This window comes from Salvelinus alpinus, chromosome 8 (genome assembly GCF_045679555.1).
Source record: "Salvelinus alpinus chromosome 8, SLU_Salpinus.1, whole genome shotgun sequence".
Taxonomy (NCBI): domain Eukaryota; kingdom Metazoa; phylum Chordata; class Actinopteri; order Salmoniformes; family Salmonidae; genus Salvelinus; species Salvelinus alpinus.
The window spans coordinates 34,411,728-34,429,471 of record NC_092093.1 but is presented as its reverse complement, the minus strand read 5'-3'; the positions used below and the strand labels follow the sequence as shown (position 1 = coordinate 34,429,471).

The 17,744-nt window shown below is 45.0% G+C and overlaps 1 protein-coding gene across 2 annotated transcripts in view; it reads left to right on the top strand.

Annotated features, from left to right (window-relative positions):
- The window catches only part of LOC139583020 (lethal(3)malignant brain tumor-like protein 3), a 59,560-nt gene that overhangs the window by 36,066 nt on the left and 5,750 nt on the right, over positions 1–17,744 (top strand). Inside the window, exon 22 of one of the 2 annotated variants that reach the window (XM_071413663.1) lies at positions 946–2,363. The exons of the other annotated variant lie outside the window; for it this stretch is intronic. Within the exon in view, the coding sequence (XP_071269764.1) occupies positions 946–1,089 (144 nt within the window). The 3' untranslated portion in view covers positions 1,090–2,363. Of the gene's footprint in view, positions 1–945; positions 2,364–17,744 lie in introns of those variants that run through there. 2 annotated transcript variants of the gene reach the window in all.

Genomic DNA, 17,744 nt, shown 5'->3' with positions numbered 1-17,744 from the left:
GACATTCATGAATGGAGTCACTTTATAGAACTGTTAACGACTAAAGGATTACCCAGCTGTTCCAATGGCTAATAAAGGCAACTCGAGACATATTTCTCTGGAGCTAAATTGAGTGATGGAAGCAGTTATACATAAGACATGCAGTACTAGTCCCTGACTGACTGACTGATTGACTGACTGGGGACTGCAAACAGAGCAGCTGTCACTAGAAACAGCTGTCACACAGTCTGCTGGTGGACGCCTGATTCACTCTCATATGTCCCCCATCATTTCATTCTCCCAACAAACCTGAGTATTTTCAGCTCCAGAAACAAAGACATGGATTGGAGATAGGTAGTCTTTGGTCATCTTTTCTATAAATTGGTGTATTGTATTAATCTTTAGATAATCTCTTAAAATTATTATCGATTGTATTGCCTTTGTGATGCAATAAAAACAATTGTTCACAAAAAAATGATATAACTTAATTGTCCCAGAGGCCTGTGGTTCAAGGAAAAAAAGTGTACTTTGATTCGCCCACTCAATTAGGCCTATTTGGGTATTCTCTACAGATCATCCAAGTCATTAAACACAGGAAATTCTTCTCATGGTTCTCATGGAAATTCTTCTCATTCTGAATTCATGTTCATGTTGTGCCATTCTGTCAACGGTAACAGCGGGTGATTTTACGACAGGTTGTTAAAGGTAGAATATGACTCAACCTCTGTAAAACACCCCCTCTAATGAGGCGTGAACATTTGCATAACCCTCATGGTGGAGAATCCTTAAAAAACCTAGTCTTTGAAGTGAATTCTTTGAGCACCCCTATATCTTAACTACGTGCTATTGGAGGTTGAATGTGAAACATATTCAATAGGCAAAAATGGTTATTAGGAAAATGCTTTGATGGTGCCCATTTTAAAATGTGAGACTTCTCTAACTCCTCCCTCCCATGTTCTTGTCCAGCAAATAGATGGCGAAGCCTTCTTGCTGTTGACCCAGGTTGACTTGGTGAGGATCATGAGCATCAAGCTGGGTCCAGCCATTAAGATCTACAACTCCATCTTGATGTTCAAGACGGCGGAGGAATCGGCATGTAATGAGCTCTAACGAAGGTGGGAGGGTACTATTTTTTTCCCTCTTAGGAGGAGGTCTACAGACAAAGATGTGAAGCACAAAGAACTGTCCTTCCCAGCGGATGTATCTCATGCGAACTGAATTGCACAAGTTCTTTTTTTTTTTTTTAAGACAACCATATTGCATACTGAGAATCTCCAATAGGATTGACTCATTGAAGAAATGTAATTTTCATTTTTTTTATATTAGTGTTGGCATGGTGTTCGATCTACTTAAAAACTGAAACTGGAAATGCAGAGGACTATTAGTTTATCATCCTTCAGATTTCCTTTAGTGCATCACAATCAGCAACTTTTCATCATGTAGAAAGTGCCATCTGCACAGGGTCTCTGGTATTATAGAAGATTATTGGCTTTAGCTGTTCCAGTCTCTCTGGGATGCCGACGTCATACAGGTCAGAGAAATGAATACATTCACGAGAAAGTAATCATGATTTCTGATCCTTGTCACTTCTGTCTGTCTGATGGGTTGGTGGTGCTGTAGGAGAAGGCTGTATATTTCAACCGAGAGGAGAAAGGGATTTTTATTCTCTCACCAAACCAACAGGGGCACCCTACTGTAATAATTCAATGTACCAGGCCCTGCATTTAATTTCCCCATGGTAAATGCCCCCAACTCTTAGGTTTTATGGATAGCAATATACAGTACCTGTATAAAGGCTAAATGACTTAAATGTAAATGTAAAGACCAACGTGGGTCATCTTGGTCTGGTTTATTTCTCCTGTGTACTGTACAGTCACCTCATCAGTACTGTTCAGGACCTCTGGAGCAGTGACAAGTGTCTGTTTACAGTACTTTAATGTACTTAACCCAGGGAACGGGTTTGGTTGATTGAATCAAATATAAAATAAAAGGCTATCTATATGGACATGGGTATTTCTTCATGTGGACAATTGTTCACTGTTGTTTATTTATGTACTGCAATTTAAAGCAATTGTTAAATATAATTCAATAGGTACATTGCTGATAATCTCAAATAGCATACTTAGTGCTCTTTAAATAACGTTGACTGTAATGTGCTATTTCAATTTGCTTTGCCGAAGCCTAAAGAGAACAAAATGCCGGTTTATGTTTTGCTGTTATTTATTTATTTAAATCTCATACCGGTGGGTGAGACTGCTGTGTGCAGAATTATGCAAAATAATGTAAATGGAAAAGAGCTTGCCATTTCTGAAGCTAATATAATGATGAAGCCTTTAATTCCACCTGTATTGGTTCACAAATAAATACAATGAGAAGTACACTAAGGCTGCCTCTTGTGTTACTGTTAAGTCTACTTGTGTCCCAGGTGTTACCTCTGTCTCAAGTTGTCCTTCCAGGGTACACTAAAGCCACTTTGGCTTTGTTGAAGTGTTCAGTACCAGAATATTATGCATATTTTATTCATCTCACTAATCTCAAAGAATCTTCACATCCTGTCACAAAGTGCTATATTTTTCCTATTGTCACCATGTCATATTTAATACCCTAAGAAGGGAAACATAATTCACTTGTTCTCTTTTCATGCAGTAAACCCTTTCGCATGGTTCAACACAATCTTTTAATTTTCTATTATTTCTTATTCCATGTACAAATCATCTGACAACTGATGTTTGATCATCGTGTCGACGCTTCATTCTTCTAAATCGCCTCCAGCTAAGAATCTAAGCTGGACTGTTTGTCAAGGGATCATTGTCTGTGATGTGTTTTGTCTCGCACAAGATTTCAAATAGGAAATGTATTATTTACTGCAAGGCATAAAGATTTTCAACAGAATTTAGAAATAGGCATTACCACAGATTCCTGATTTATCTATATGATTTGAACTTAATTCAATGTTTGGTGCTAAGGGAAGTGTTCAGTACATACTCTGTTATTGAATAGCCTTTTCCCATGGACGACTCTAGATTAGGTTGGTTACTTACAGATGACTAGCTTCAGGGGGAATATTTCATTTTACCCTAAAAAGGCGGATAGCTGTAGAAAAACAGTATAAGAGTCAATTGCCTCCAATACCTCTACAGCCAGAGCATGACAGTTGGCATCTTCTGGAAATGTCAAGCCGAAGCTGGTATATGCATCTATTTTTGCCTTGTTATGAATATTTATCATGACGTTTGGTGCTATTTTTCTCTCCAACAAAGGAGCAACTTATTCTAGCTAACAAGCTTACAGACTTATGAGATTATGAATGCGTATGCACATGAATAAACAAACATAGTGTAGCTAGGGCACAGTGCAGATTTCAGATAGACGAGGGCTATGTTCTAGATTGTTATTACACTGCTTGAATAATTCTACATGTGCCCTCAGACACAAAACAGTCCATGAACTTGGCTGATAATGAATCCAAATGTACATTTATTACACTTGGCCCTGACTGACATTTGGTAGAGAGGATCAGATGTGAAATGCAATTATGCTATTATTTCTGATTTCTGCTCCTAAGCAGAATTTCCTATGATTATTATGTGTTTCTAATGACAATGTAATCTCATGATTGCCTCTTTCAATTTTGAGTTGGAGTAGGGTGGCAGAGAGCCACCATCTTTTAGGCATTTTTTTAATTATAAAATTAACTTCAGAGGAAAATTGTTGTGACTGATAATTTTATCAATAACAATGAATCCTGATTCATTATAATGGATAGTTCAATTGGTGTTATTAAAGTAACTGTCCATTGAAAATCTCACTTTTAAAAGTTCATATTCCATTAAATTATACCCAAATTATGTTTTTGACTCATCCTATACTCATATTTCTGGCCAAAGCATAAATTATAGAAAATAACACCTCAAACTTGTATCTCAAACAGACCGTATCAAAAATGCTGGCTATTTCCTCATAGAGGATGATATCCAATCAGCAGTCTACTCTCATAAATATTCTTTATGACCGGTATATGCCCACACCATTCTGTTGTCAGGGTATGTGTCACGCCCTGACCATAGTTTGCTTTGTATGTTTTATGTTTTGTTTGGTCAGGGTGTGATCTGAGTGGGCATTCTATGTTGTATGTCTGGTTTGTCTATTTCTATGTGTTTGGCCTGATATGGTTCTCAATCAGAGACAGGTGTTTTGCGTTGTCTTTGATTGGGAACCATATTTAGGTAGCCTGTTTTGTATTGTGGGTTGTGGGTTATTGTCTATATGTTAGTTGCTTGTGTCTGCACTGTTTATATACAGTATAGCGTCACGTTCGTTTGTTGTTTTGTAAGTTTGTCAAGTGTTCTTCGTTTCTTCTTTAATAAATAGAAGAATGTATTCACTTCACGCTGCGCCTTGGTCCTCCTCTCTTTCTCCCGAAGACGATCGTGACAGTATGCCAGTGGAGGCTCCTTCGAGTAGGAAGGGGAGTGAATTTCATGAAAATAAGAACAGTGAAACAGAGTTATCCTTTTTAGATAAAACTATACTAAATATATGTACATGTCACCAAATAACTGATTTAAAATCCTTAAGAGTATTGTGTCAAATCCTGTGCGTCAATCTAATGAACATAATAAAAAAAATCCCCATCTGCCTATTTCGCTCATCTGCGGTTGAAAGTGTTTGTCAGACCAGGAGACATCCCCAAAATCTGTCTTCTCATGAAAACGTTTGTAGCGTCCGAACCGCTTGGGCTACAAACTAATATGACTGGAAAGGGGAGAGTCTCACAAATACAATGGTGTTCTCCACAAGTGTCACTGAACTCATCTGACGGTAACCCATACAAATGAATGGAAGTATGGAGGTAGTTTTATCACCTAGATATAGGACAAACACTTCAAAACCTTATTCCTTATGATTTATTTTTTTGCTGTATTTTTTGCCATTTATGAATGTGTTATTCAATGCGTTTCTATTTGATCAAATAAAAGGAAATACAACAACAAAAAAGCTTTCGGTTTTATTCGTTTATTTCCACTGGCGCCGCCGGTGTCACTGCTAAACTGCTTGCTCTACACTGTACTGCGTGATTGTACACATGGATTGGATTGTGGGTTTACTCATGCGTTAGTTTTAGTTTGTTGACTATAACATTAACATAGTGAGAACGATGTAGCGGTTAGCGGTTATAGTATGAAGGTTTGACTTGGATAGTTTTTGCGCCTGGTCACAGACAGCTGTTGTGTTGTGCACTGAAGTCCACAAGTGAATGAAAATGTAATTACTCCAATTTGTTTTACTACGTGTTCACCTACGTTATAAACATTAATTTGTAGGCTAGGTTGTAGCAGCCACATGATGGGTATAGTGCAAATTGGAATATCATGTTTGGAGGCTAAGAATGTAGGCTAAGCTCATAGCCTACATCCTTCATAGTTTCCTACATGATGCAACGCGCACAACATTGTAATTTCTAAAAACTGTGAGTTCCTCCTGGAATGTGAATGGCGTTTTGGGATTTCCTGTGGAGCACCCTATGATCCAGCAGCTGGAGAAGCCCAGTTATCCCACACACACAGCTAATCCCCAGCCATTCTCTCCCTCCTCCAGAAACACAGCAACTATGGGAGACTTGGCCTTAAAGCTACAGTGAAAAGAGGTCATATGCTCTCACAAAGCAGACTGACAAAGCAAAAATGCATCAGCCATTATCTCTCAAATAGAGGAATGCTGTTGAGCCCAACAGCAGTTTTTGATTAGCCAGGGAAAAGATCCTAACTTCAGTTCATTAATCCACCATCACATGTGGATCATCCTCGTAATGTATGTCATGGTGGCATATGAGCAATATGCATATGACAAACCAATTTCACTGTCATTCCTGATTATTATTAATACAGTGCAATCGGAAAGTATTCAAACCCCTTCCCTTTTTGCATATTTTCTTACGTTACAGCATTATTCTAAAATGGATGAAATATTTTTTGGACCTCATCAATCTACACACAATACCCCATAATGTCAAAGCGAAATGTTTGCACATTTATTAAAAATTAAAAACAGATACCTTATTTACATATGTATTCAGACCCTTTGCTATGAGACTCGAAATTGAGTTTAGGTGCATCCTGTTTCCATTGATCATCCTTGAGTTGTTTCTACAACTTGATTGGAGTCCACCTGTGGTAAATTCAATTGATTGGACATGATCTGGAAAGGCACATACAGTGGGGAGAACAAGTATTTGATACACTGCCGATTTTGCAGGTTCTCCTACTTACAAAGCATGTAGAGGTCTGTAATTTTTATCATAGGTACACTTCAACTGTGAGAGACGGGATCTAAAACAAAAATCCAGAAAATCACATTGTATGATTTTTAAGTAATTCATTTGCATTTATTGCATGACATAAGTATTTGATCACCTACCAACCAGTAAGAATTCCGGCTCTCACAGACCTGTTAGTTTTTCTTTAAGAAGCCCTCCTGTTCTCCACTCACTACCTGTATTAACTGCACCTGTTTGAACTCGTTACCTGTATAAAAGACACCTGTCCACACACTCAATCAAACAGATTCCAACCTCTCCACAATGGCCAAGACCAAAGAGCTGTGTAAGGACATCAGGGATAGAATTGTAGCCCTGCACAAGTCTGGGATGGGCTACAGGACAATAGGCAAGCAGCTTGGTGAGAAGGCAACAACTGTTGGCGCAATTATTAGAAAATGGAAGAAGTTCAAGATGACGGTCAATCACCCTCGGTCTGGGGCTCCATGCAAGATCTCACCTCGTGGGGCATCAATGATCATGAGGAAGATGAGGGATTAGCCCAAAACTACACGGCAGGACCTGGTCAATGACCTGAAGAGAGCTGGGACCACAGTCTCAAAGAAAACCATTAGTAACACACTACGCCGTCATGGATTAAAATCCTGCAGCGCACGCAAGGTCCCCCTGCTCAAGCCAGCGCATGTCCAGGCCCGTCTGAAGTTTGCCAATGACCATCTGGATGATCCAGAGGAGGAATGGGAGAAGGTCATGTGGTCTGATGAGACAAAAATATAGCTTTTTGGTCTAAACTCCACTCGCCATGTTTGGAGGAAGAAGAAGGATGAGTAAAACCCCAAGAACACCATCCCAACCGTGAAGCATGGAGGTGGAAACATCATTCTTTGGGGATGCTTTTCTGCAAAGGGGACAGGACGACTGCACCGTATTGAGGGGAGGATGGATGGGGCCATGTATCGCGAGATCTTGGCCAACAACCTCCTTCCCTCAGTAAGAGCATTGAAGATGGGTCGTGGCTGGGTCTTCCAGCATGACAACGACACGAAAAACACACAGTCAGGGCAACTAAGGAGTGGCTCCGTAAGAAGCATCTCAAGGTCCTGGAGTGGCCTAGCCAGTCTCCAGACCTGAACCCAATAGAAAATCTTTGGAGGGAGCTGAAATTGCCCAGCGACAGCCCCGAAACCTGAAGGATCTGGAGACGGTCTGTATGGAGGAGTAGGCCAAAATCCCTGCTGCAGTGTGTGCAAACCTTGTCAAGAACTACAGGAAACGTATGATCTCTGTAATTGCAAACAAAGGTTTCTGTACCAAATATTAAGTTCTGCTTTTCTGATGTATCAAATACTTATGTCATGCAATAAAATGCAAATGAATTACTTAAAAATCATACAATGTGATTTTCTGGATTTTTTCTGGAAAACCTGCAAAATCGGCAGTGTATCAAATACTTGTTCTCCCCACTGTACCTACTATATAAGGTCCCACAGTTGACGTGAGAACAATTGACTGTCCGTAGAGCTCCTAGACAGGATTGTTTTGAGACACAGCATTTCTGCAGCATCGAAGGTCCCCAAGAACCCAGTGGCTCCGTCATCCTTAAATGGAAGAAGTTTGGAACCACCAAGACTCTTTCTGGAGCCACCCGACCAAACTGAAAAATCGGGGGAGAAGGGCCTTGGTCAGGGAGGTGACCAAGAACCCGATGGTCACTCTGACAGAGCTCCAGAACCTTCCAGAAGGACAATCATCTCTGCAGCACTCCACCAATCAGGCCTTTATAGTTGCGTGGCCAGACGGAAGCCACTCCTCAGTAAAAGGCACATGACAGCTCGCTTGGAGTTTGCCAAAAGGCACCTAAAGGACTCTCAGGCCATGAGAAACAAGATTCTCTGGTCTGATGAAACCAAGATTGAACTCTTTGGCCTGAATGCAAGCCTCACGTCTGGAGGAAACCTGGCACCATCCCTATGGAAATGCATGGTGGTGGCAGCATCATGCTGTGGGGATGTTTTTCAGCGGCAGGGACTGGGAGACTAGTCAGGATCAAGGGAAAGATGAACGGAGCAAAGTACAGAGAGATCCTTGATGAAAACCTGCTCCAAAGTGCTCAGGACCTCAGACCGGGGTTAAGGTTCACTGCAAAATGACCCTAAGCACACAGCCAAGACAACACAGGAGTGTCCTTGAGTGGCCCTGCCAGAGCCCGGACTTGAACCTGATCGAACATCTCTGGAGAGACCTGAAAATAGTTGTGCAGCAACGCTCCCCATCCAACCTGACAGAGCTTGAGAGGATCTGCAGAGAAGAATGGGAGAAACTCTCCAAATACAGGTGTGCCAAGCTTATAGCGTCATACCCAAGAAGACTCAAGGCTGTAATCACTGCGAAAAGTGCTTCAACAAAGTACAAAATAATCTAAAAACCTGTTTTTGCTTTGTCATTATAGCATATTGTATGTAGATTGATGAGGGGGAAAAACTATTCAATCCATTTTTGAATAAATCTGTAACGTAACAAAATGTGGAAAAGGTCAAGGGGTCTGAATACTTTCCAAATGCACTGTACATGCCGCATAATGTTGCAGAAAATTTCACTGGAATATTGTGGAATGGATTAGAATGTTCTGCTCTGTGAAAACAGAGCTGTAACTCTTTTAAAATAAAATCAACCTCCGCTCCTTTTCTGCAAATGCAGGATTCTGTGACATGTTGACCAAGGATTAAACCTAAATAGTCTGAAAAGAAGAATGCATACCGACAATCCAAGTTCAGCTTCAAATCCAAGCCAAATGGCAATGATCAGGGTAAAAGAGGAAAGAGAGGAGAATGATAAAACAATATGGCCCGGTCACAGCCAAGTGAGATTTGGCTGAATTAGCCTGGCCCAGCCTGGCCTTATCACATCATCAAAGTGCTCCATAATTCTTCTCCCAATTATGCAAAACAGGAATCAGCAGCCAAATCTGACAACCTATCACTTTTCCAGTTGTACCAAGTCATCTACACTGACGTTAGTCCCTTGATAATAGAGCAGATGTTCCACACTATTACCTCACTCAGCCTGTAAGGCAATTGCTTGGGGAGCCCCTGACCAGTGCCAGTCTATGACCAGGATGATGCACATCCAGGATGAATGACAGAGGCAGATGTAGCCTACACTGCAAGGCAAATACGTATATTCTGACTGTTTGTAGTCTATCCAATTTAATAATTATTTTCTCTTTAAATGATGGTTATATCTTACACATAATAAGAGCCTATTGTTCCCACGAGCATGTAACTGAGTTTTAACCAGTCATAGTTTAATTCTAGATCAAAAAGAAAGATTCTGGATAATGAGACCAGGAAGGCAGGAGAAAATCCATAATAGATGTATAAAGAAAGGATGAGCCTATCAGAACAACAACATTTCTAAACAGATCATACAGATTCTAAATGTTTGACTTTTATTTATTATGAATCAATAATTCCCACTGAACTGGCTATCCATTGTCTGTTGCAGTGGAGGTCGTGCCGTTTAAGATTAGGGGGGGCGATTATTATTTTTCATGAGCATGGCCTTACTTCTATTACAGGATATTGGATGAATGTCATTCATTGTCCATTCACCCAGCTCAATGTAACATCGATAGGTTAAGGTTACTACATAATAAAACATTTTCCCTGCTCCCATCATGAGGTTGCTACAAACTAGCCTATGAATAAAAGTTTACAACGAAGGTGCACAGGTCGAGAGAAGCATTTGAGTAATCAAGGTGACAGACAGTGACACATTCAATTCCACCTTTCACACTCTCTAGGTTGTAAACATTAGTCTAACAGTTGCAAATGAGAGTTTCTATTGGACAAATTCAGTTGTTTGCTTTCGTTTAAGAAGCGTTTTTCAACAGAATCGGCAGAACGGATACACCCCTGATCACACACAAACACAGTTCACTTTCATAGCAGCCACATACAAACAGCATGATCACTTTGCTCGTTAATTCCTTCTCACATCTACGCGCTACCCTCCTCTCACCTTTTACCTTCGCTTGTGGACTTCAATGCACAACATATCAGCTGTCTGTGACCAGACAAAAAAACCTTTCCAAGCCAAACCTTCATATCATAAGCGCTAACTGCTACACACAGCCAACATCAGTCACCATATTAGCTAATGTCATAGTCAACATAGCTACTAGAACTAACGCTTTAGTGAACCCGCTACAATCAAGCAGTACAGTGTAGTCAGCAAGCAGTTTACCAGTTACACCGGTGGGCCCCGGTGGCAATACATTTATAAAACCAAAAGCTTACCTTGACTTGGAAAAGTTCCAGTGTTGGATAGGCATAGCCAGCTAGCTAACTAGGCACCCGTCTCTAATTGAGCCGGGTATTTGAGTAGGCTAAACTAGCTAGCTGCATTCGCTAGCTAAATAAGTGAAAGTAAAAGTGAAAAAAAATACAACAAAATCTAGCTAGCTCTCTCTCGTGCTTCTGTTTTTTGAAGAAATGTATTTGTTTAAAACTGTTCAACTATTGTCTTTCTCTCCCTTTGAGTCAACTACTCACCACATTTTATGCACTGCAGTGCAAGCTAGCTGTAGCTTATTTTAATTTTTTATTTCACCTTTATTTAACCAGGTAGGCTAGTTGAGAACAAGTTCTCATTTGCAACTGCGACCTGGCCAAGATAAAGCATAGCAGTGTGAACAGACAACAACACAGAGTTACACATGGAGTAAACAATAAACAAGTCAATAACATGGTAGAAAAAAAGAGAATCTATATACAATGTGTGCAAAAGGCATGAGGAGGTAGGCAATAAATCGAATAATTACAATTTAGCAGATTAACACTGGAGTGATAAATCATCAGATGATCATGTGCAAGTAGAGATACTGGTGTGCAAAAGAGCAGAAAAGTAAATAAATAAATAAAAGCAGTATGGGGGGTGAGGTAGGTAAATTGGGTGGGCTATATACCGATGGACTATGTACAGCTGCAGCGATCGGTTAGCTGCTCGGATAGCAGATGTTTAAAGTTGTTGAGGGAGATAAAAGTCTCCAACTTTTTTTTGCAATTCGTTCCAGTCGCAGGCAGCAGAGAACTGGAAGGAAAGGCGTCCAAATGAGGTTTTGGCTTTAGGGATGATCAGTGAGATACACCTGCTGGAGCGCGTGCTACGGGTGGGTGTAGCCATCGTGACCAGTGAACTGAGATAAGGCGGCACTTTACCTAGCATAGCCTTGTAGATGACCTGGAGCCAGTGGGTCTGACGACGAACATGTAGCGAGGGCCAGCCGACTAGGGCATACAGGTCGCAGTGGTGGGTCGTATAAGGTGCTTTAGTAACAAAACGGATGGCACTGTGATAAACTGCATCCAGTTTGCTCAGTAGAGTATTGGAAGCTATCCTCGCCGAAGTCGAGGATCGGTAGGATAGTCAGTTTTACTAGGGTAAGTTTGGCGGCGTGAGTGAAGGAGGCTTTGTTGCGAAATAGAAAGCCGACTCTAGATTTGATTTTGGATTGGAGATGTTTGATATGAGTCTGGAAGGAGAGTTTGCAGTCTAGCCAGACACCTAGGTACTTATAGATGTCCACATATTCTAGGTCGGAACCGTCCAGGGTGGTGATGCTAGTCGGGCGTGCGGGTGCAGGCAGCGAACGGTTGAAAAGCATGCATTTGGTTTTACTAGCGTTTAAGAGCAGTTGGAGGCCACGGAAGGAGTGTTGTATGGCATTGAAGCTCATTTGGAGGTTAGATCGCCCGCAGCAAGAGCAACATCATTGATATATACAGAGAAAAGAGTCGGCCCGAGAATTGAACCCTGTGGTAACCCCATAGAGACTGCCAGAGGACTGGACAACATGCCCTCCGATTTGACACACTGAACTCTGTCTGCAAAGTAGTTGGTGAACCAGGCAAGGCAGTCATTAGAAAAACCGAGGCTACTGAGTCTGCCGATAAGAATATGGTGATTGACAGAGTCGAAAGCCTTGGCCAGGTCGATGAATACAGCTACACAGTATTGTCTCTTATTGATGGCGGTTATGATATCGTTTAGGACCTTGAGCGTGGCTGAGGTGCACCCGTGACCGGCTCGGAAACCGGATTGCACAGCGGAGAAGGTACGGTGGGATTCGAGATGGTCAGTGATCTGTTTGTTGACTTGGCTTTCGAAAACCTTAGATAGGCAGGGCAGGATGGATATAGGTCTGTAACAGTTTGGGTCCAGGGTGTCTCCCCCTTTGAAGAGGGGGATGGCGGCGGCAGCTTTCCAATCCTTGGGGATCTCAGATGATACGAAGGAGAGGTTGAACAGGCTGGTAATAGGGGGTGCGACAATGGCGGCGGACAGTTTCAGAAATAGGGGGTCCAGATTGTCAAGCCCAGCTGATTTGTATGGGTCCAGGTTTTCCAGCTCTTTCAGAACATCTGCTATCTGGATTTGGGTAAAGGAGAAGCTGGGGAGGCTCGGGCGAGTAGCAGCGGGGGGGGCGGGGCTGTTGGCCAAGGTTGGAGTCGCCAGGAGGAAGGCATGGCCAGCCATTGAGAAATGCTTGTTGAAGTTTTCGATTATCACGGATTTATCGGTGGTGACCGTGTTACCTAGCCTCAGTGCAGTGGGCAGCTGGGAGGAGGTGCTCTTGTTCTCCATGGACTTTACAGTATCCCAGAACTTTTTGGAGTTAGAGCTACAGGATGCAAATTTCTGCTTGAAAAAGCTGGCCTTTGCTTTCCTGACTGACTGCGTGTATTGGTTCCTGACTTCCCTGAACAGTTGCATATCGCGGGGCCTCTTCGATGCTATTGCAGTTCGCCACAGGATGTTTTTGTGCTGGTCGAGGGCAGTCAGGTCTGGAGTGAACCAAGGGCTATATCTGTTCTTAGTTCTGCATTTTTTGAACGGAGCATGCTTGTCTAATATGGTGAGGAAGTAACTTTTAAAGAATGACCAGGCATCCTCAACTGACGGGATGAGGTCAATATCCTTCCAGGGTACCCGGGCCAGGTCGATTAGAAAAGCCTGCTCGCAGAAGTGTTTTAGGGAGCGTTTGACAGTGATGAGGGGTGGTCGTTTGACCGCGGACCCGTAGCGGATACAGGCAATGAGGCAGTGATCGCTGAGATCTTGATTGAAGACAGCAGAGGTGTATTTGGAGGGCAAGTTGGTCAGGATAATGTCTATTAGGGTGCCCATGTTTACGGATTTAGGGTTGTACCTGGTGGGTTCCTTGATGATTTGTGTGAGATTGAGGGCATCTAGCTTAGATTGTAGGACTGCCGGGGTGTTAAGCATATCCCAGTTTAGGTCACCTAACAGAACAAACTCTGAAGCTAGATGGGGAGCGATCAATTCACAGATGGTGTCCAGGGCACAGCTGGGAGCTGAGGGGGGCCGGTAGCAGGCGGCAACAGTGAGAGACTTATTTCTGGAGAGATTAATTTTTAAAATTAGAAGTTCGAACTGTTTGGGCATAGACCTGGAAAGTATGACAGAACTTTGCAGGCTATCTCTGCAGTAGATTGCAACTCCTCCCCCTTTGGCAGTTCTATCTTGACGGAAAGTGTTATAGTTGGGTATGGAAATCTCAGAATTTTTGGTGGCCTTCCTAAGCCAGGATTCAGACACGGCAAGGACATCAGGGTTGGCAGAGTGTGCTAAAGCGGTGAGTAAGACAAACTTAGGGAGGAGGCTTCTGATGTTGACATGCATGAGGCCAAGGCTTTTTCGATCACAGAAGTCAACAAATGAGGGTGCCTGGGGACATGCAGGGCCTGGGTTTACCTCCACATCACCCGAGGAACAGAGGAGTAGTAGGATGAGGGTGCGGCTAAAGGCTATCAAAACTGGTCGCCTAGAGCGTTGGGGACAAGGAATAAAAGGAGCAGATTTATGGCCGTGGTAGAATAGATTCTGGGCATAATGTGCAGACAGGGGTATGGTGGGGCACGGGTACAGCGGAGGCAAGCCCAGGCACTGGGTGATGATAAGAGAGGTTGTATCTCTGGACATGCTGGTCTCAATGGGTGAGGTCACCGCATGTGGGAGGTGGGACAAAGGAGGTATCAGAGGTACAGAGAGTGGAACTACGGGGTCCATTGCAAACCAAAACAATGATAACTAGCCTGAACAACAGTATACAAGGCATATTGATATTTGAGAGAGACATACAGTAAGGCATAAAGTGATTGCAGGTCTTGATTGGGAGAGCTAGCTAAAACAACAGGTGAGATAACAGCAGCTAGTCAGCTAACACAGCAACAGCAGGTAAAAATGGCGACGACTAGGCAGAGAGGGTCGGATTAACTACACACAGAGCCTGAGTTAAAACACAGAGCCGACAGATAAAACACAAATAAACAGAATGGAGTACCGTGAATTAATGGACAGTCCGGCAGGCATCAGCTATGTAGCCAAGTGATCATAGTGTCCAGGGGGCAGCCGTAGATGGAGCAGGGAGGCCGCCACTAAGCTAGCACGCGGCGATTAAAGTTAGTAGCCCAGGGGGTGGTCTGCTCAGACGGAGGGGGTCTGCTCAGACGGAGGCCGGTTGAGGGCACAGCGAATGGGGTATTCGTCTGCAGACCAGACGTGGTCGTGTCGACAGAGAATCCAAGCCGGATGGCGATGGCGAAAGAGAGGTTGTGATTGTAGAATTGTGTTTGCTAACTGGTGCTAGCTTTGTGGCAGTGGCGCTAGCTGCGCTAGCTGCAAGCTAGCTGTGAGGACTTTCAGTACCAGATTCATTTTCTGATCCTTTGATTGGGTGGGCAACATGTCAGTTAAGGCTGTAAGACATCCTCCAGAAGTTATCACAATTACAATTACTCTGTAAGTCTATGGAAGAGGGTGAGAACCATGAGCTTCCTAGGTTTTGTATTGAAGTTAATGTACCCAGAGTAGGACGGAAACTAGCTGTCCTCTGGCTACACACTACAGAGTGCAGTTGAGGCTACTGTAGACCTTCATTGCAGTGTGTTTTAATCTATTATTTGGTGAAGTGAATATATTTTGTGTAGTTATATCTAAAAAGGATAATTTTTATGTTTCACTATTTTTATTTTTATGAAATTCACTGAGGAGGATAGTCCTCCCCTTCCTCTCCTATGAGGAGCCTCCACTGCTGTGTAGATAAGGAGGTTAGGGTTGTCACGATCGTGTGGTTGAGAGACGGACCAAAACGCAGCATTTGGAAAATAAGCCATCTTCTTTTAATAACACCACGAAGATGAACACGACACAAAACACTATACAAACTAACAAAACAACAAAACGACCGTGAAGCTACAAACGTTGTGCACATACATACAGGCTACAAACGTTCTACATAGACAATTCCCCACAACAAACTAAAGCCTATGGCTACCTTAAATATGGCTCCCAATCAGAGACAACAGAAACCAGCTGTCTCTAATTGGGAACCCATTCAGGCAACCATAGACTTTCCTAGACAACTACACACAACATAGACACAGCTAGACAACTATACTAAACATAAAGCCAACTACTCTAAATAAACCCCCTAAACCTTACAATCACCCTGGACACTACAAAACCCACATAAATACCCATGTCACACCCTGACCTAACTAAAATAATAAGGAAAACAAAGAATACTAAGGCCAGGGCGTGACATAGCCCCCCCCTTAAGGTGCGAACTCCAGGCGCACCAGCACAAAGTCTAGGGGAGGGCCTGGGTGGGCATCTGACCACGGTGGTGGCTCAGGCTCAGGGCGAGGTCCCCACCCCACCATAGTCAATCCCAGCTTATATCTCCCCCTACAAATGACCACCCTCATATTACCCCCACTTAATCTTTTGGGTAACATCGACACAAGGGGCAGCACCGGGATAAGGGGCAGCACCGGGATAAGGGGCAACACCGGGATGAGGGACGGCAGCTCCGGGCTGAGGGACGGCAGCTCCGGGCTGAGGGACGGCAGCTCCGGGCTGAGGGACGGCAGCTCCGGGCTGAGGGACGGCAGCTCCGGGCTGAGGGACGGCAGCTCCGGACTGGCTGGCGGATCCTGGCTGGCTGACGGCTCTGGCTGGTCATGGCTGGCTGACGGCTCTGGCTGGTCATGGCTGGCTGACGGCTCTGGCTGGTCATGGCTGGCTGACGGCTCTGGCTGGTCATGGCTGGCTGACGGCTCTGGCTGGTCATGGCTGGCTGACGGCTCTGGCTGGTCATGGCTGGCTGACGGCTCTGGCTGGTCATGGCTGGCTGACGGCTCTGGCTGATCCGGTCTGGCGGAAGGCTCTGGCTGATCCGGTCTGGCGGAAGGCTCTGGCTGATCCGGTCTGGCGGAAGGCTCTGGCTGATCCGGTCTGGCGGAAGGCTCTGGCTGATCCGGTCTGGCGGAAGGCTCTGGCTGATCCGGTCTGGCGGAAGGCTCTGGCTGATCCGGTCTGGCGGAAGGCTCTGGCTGATCCGGTCTGGCGGAAGGCTCTAGCGGCTCCTGTCTGGCGGACGGCTCTGTAGGCTCATGGCAGACGGGCGGCTTTGCAGGCTCATGGCAGACGGGCGGCTTTGCAGGCTCATGGCAGACGGACAGTTCAGACGGCGTAGGGCAGACGGGCAGTTCAGGCGCCGCTGGGCAGACGGGCAGTTCAGGCGCCGCTGGGCAGACGGGCAGTTCAGGCGCCGCTGGGCAGACGGGCAGTTCAGGCGCCGCTGGGCAGACGGGCAGTTCAGGCGCCGCTGGGCAGACGGGCAGTTCAGGCGCCGCTGGGCAGACGGCAGACTCTGGCCGGCTGAGACGCACTGTAGGCCTGGTGCGTGGTACCGGAACTGGAGGTACCGGGCTGAGGGCACGCACCTCAGGGCGAGTGCGGGGAGAAGGAACAGTGCGTACAGGGCTCTGGAGACGCACAGGAGGCTTGGTGCGTGGTGCCGGAACTGGAGGCACTGGGCTGGAGACACGCACCATAGGGAGAGTGCGTGGAGGAGGAACAGGGCTCTGGAGATGCACTGGAAGCCTGGTGCGTGGTGTAGGCACTGGTGGTACTGAGCTGGGGTGGGAAGGTGGCGCCGGATATACCGGACCGTGAAGGAGGACACGTGCTCTTGAGCACCGAGCCTCCCCAACCTTACCAGGTTGAATGGTCCCCGTAGCCCTGCCAGTGCGGCGAGGTGGAATAGCCCGCACTGGGCTATGCAGGCGAACCGGGGACACCACCTGTAAGGCTGGTGCCATGTACGCCGGCCCGAGGAGACGTACTGGAGACCAGATACGTTGGGCCGGCTTCATGGCACTCGGCTCGATGCCCAACCTAGCCCTCCCAGTGCGGCAAGGTGGAATAGCCCGCACTGGGCTAAGCACGCGTACTGGGGACACCGTGCGCTTTACCGCATAACACGGTGTCTGACCAGTACGACGCTCTCTCACTCCACGGCAAGCCCGGGGAGTTGGCTCAGGTATCCAACCCGGCTTCGCCACACTCCCCTTTAGCCCCCCCCCCCCAAGAAATGTTTGGGTGTTACTCACGGGCTTTT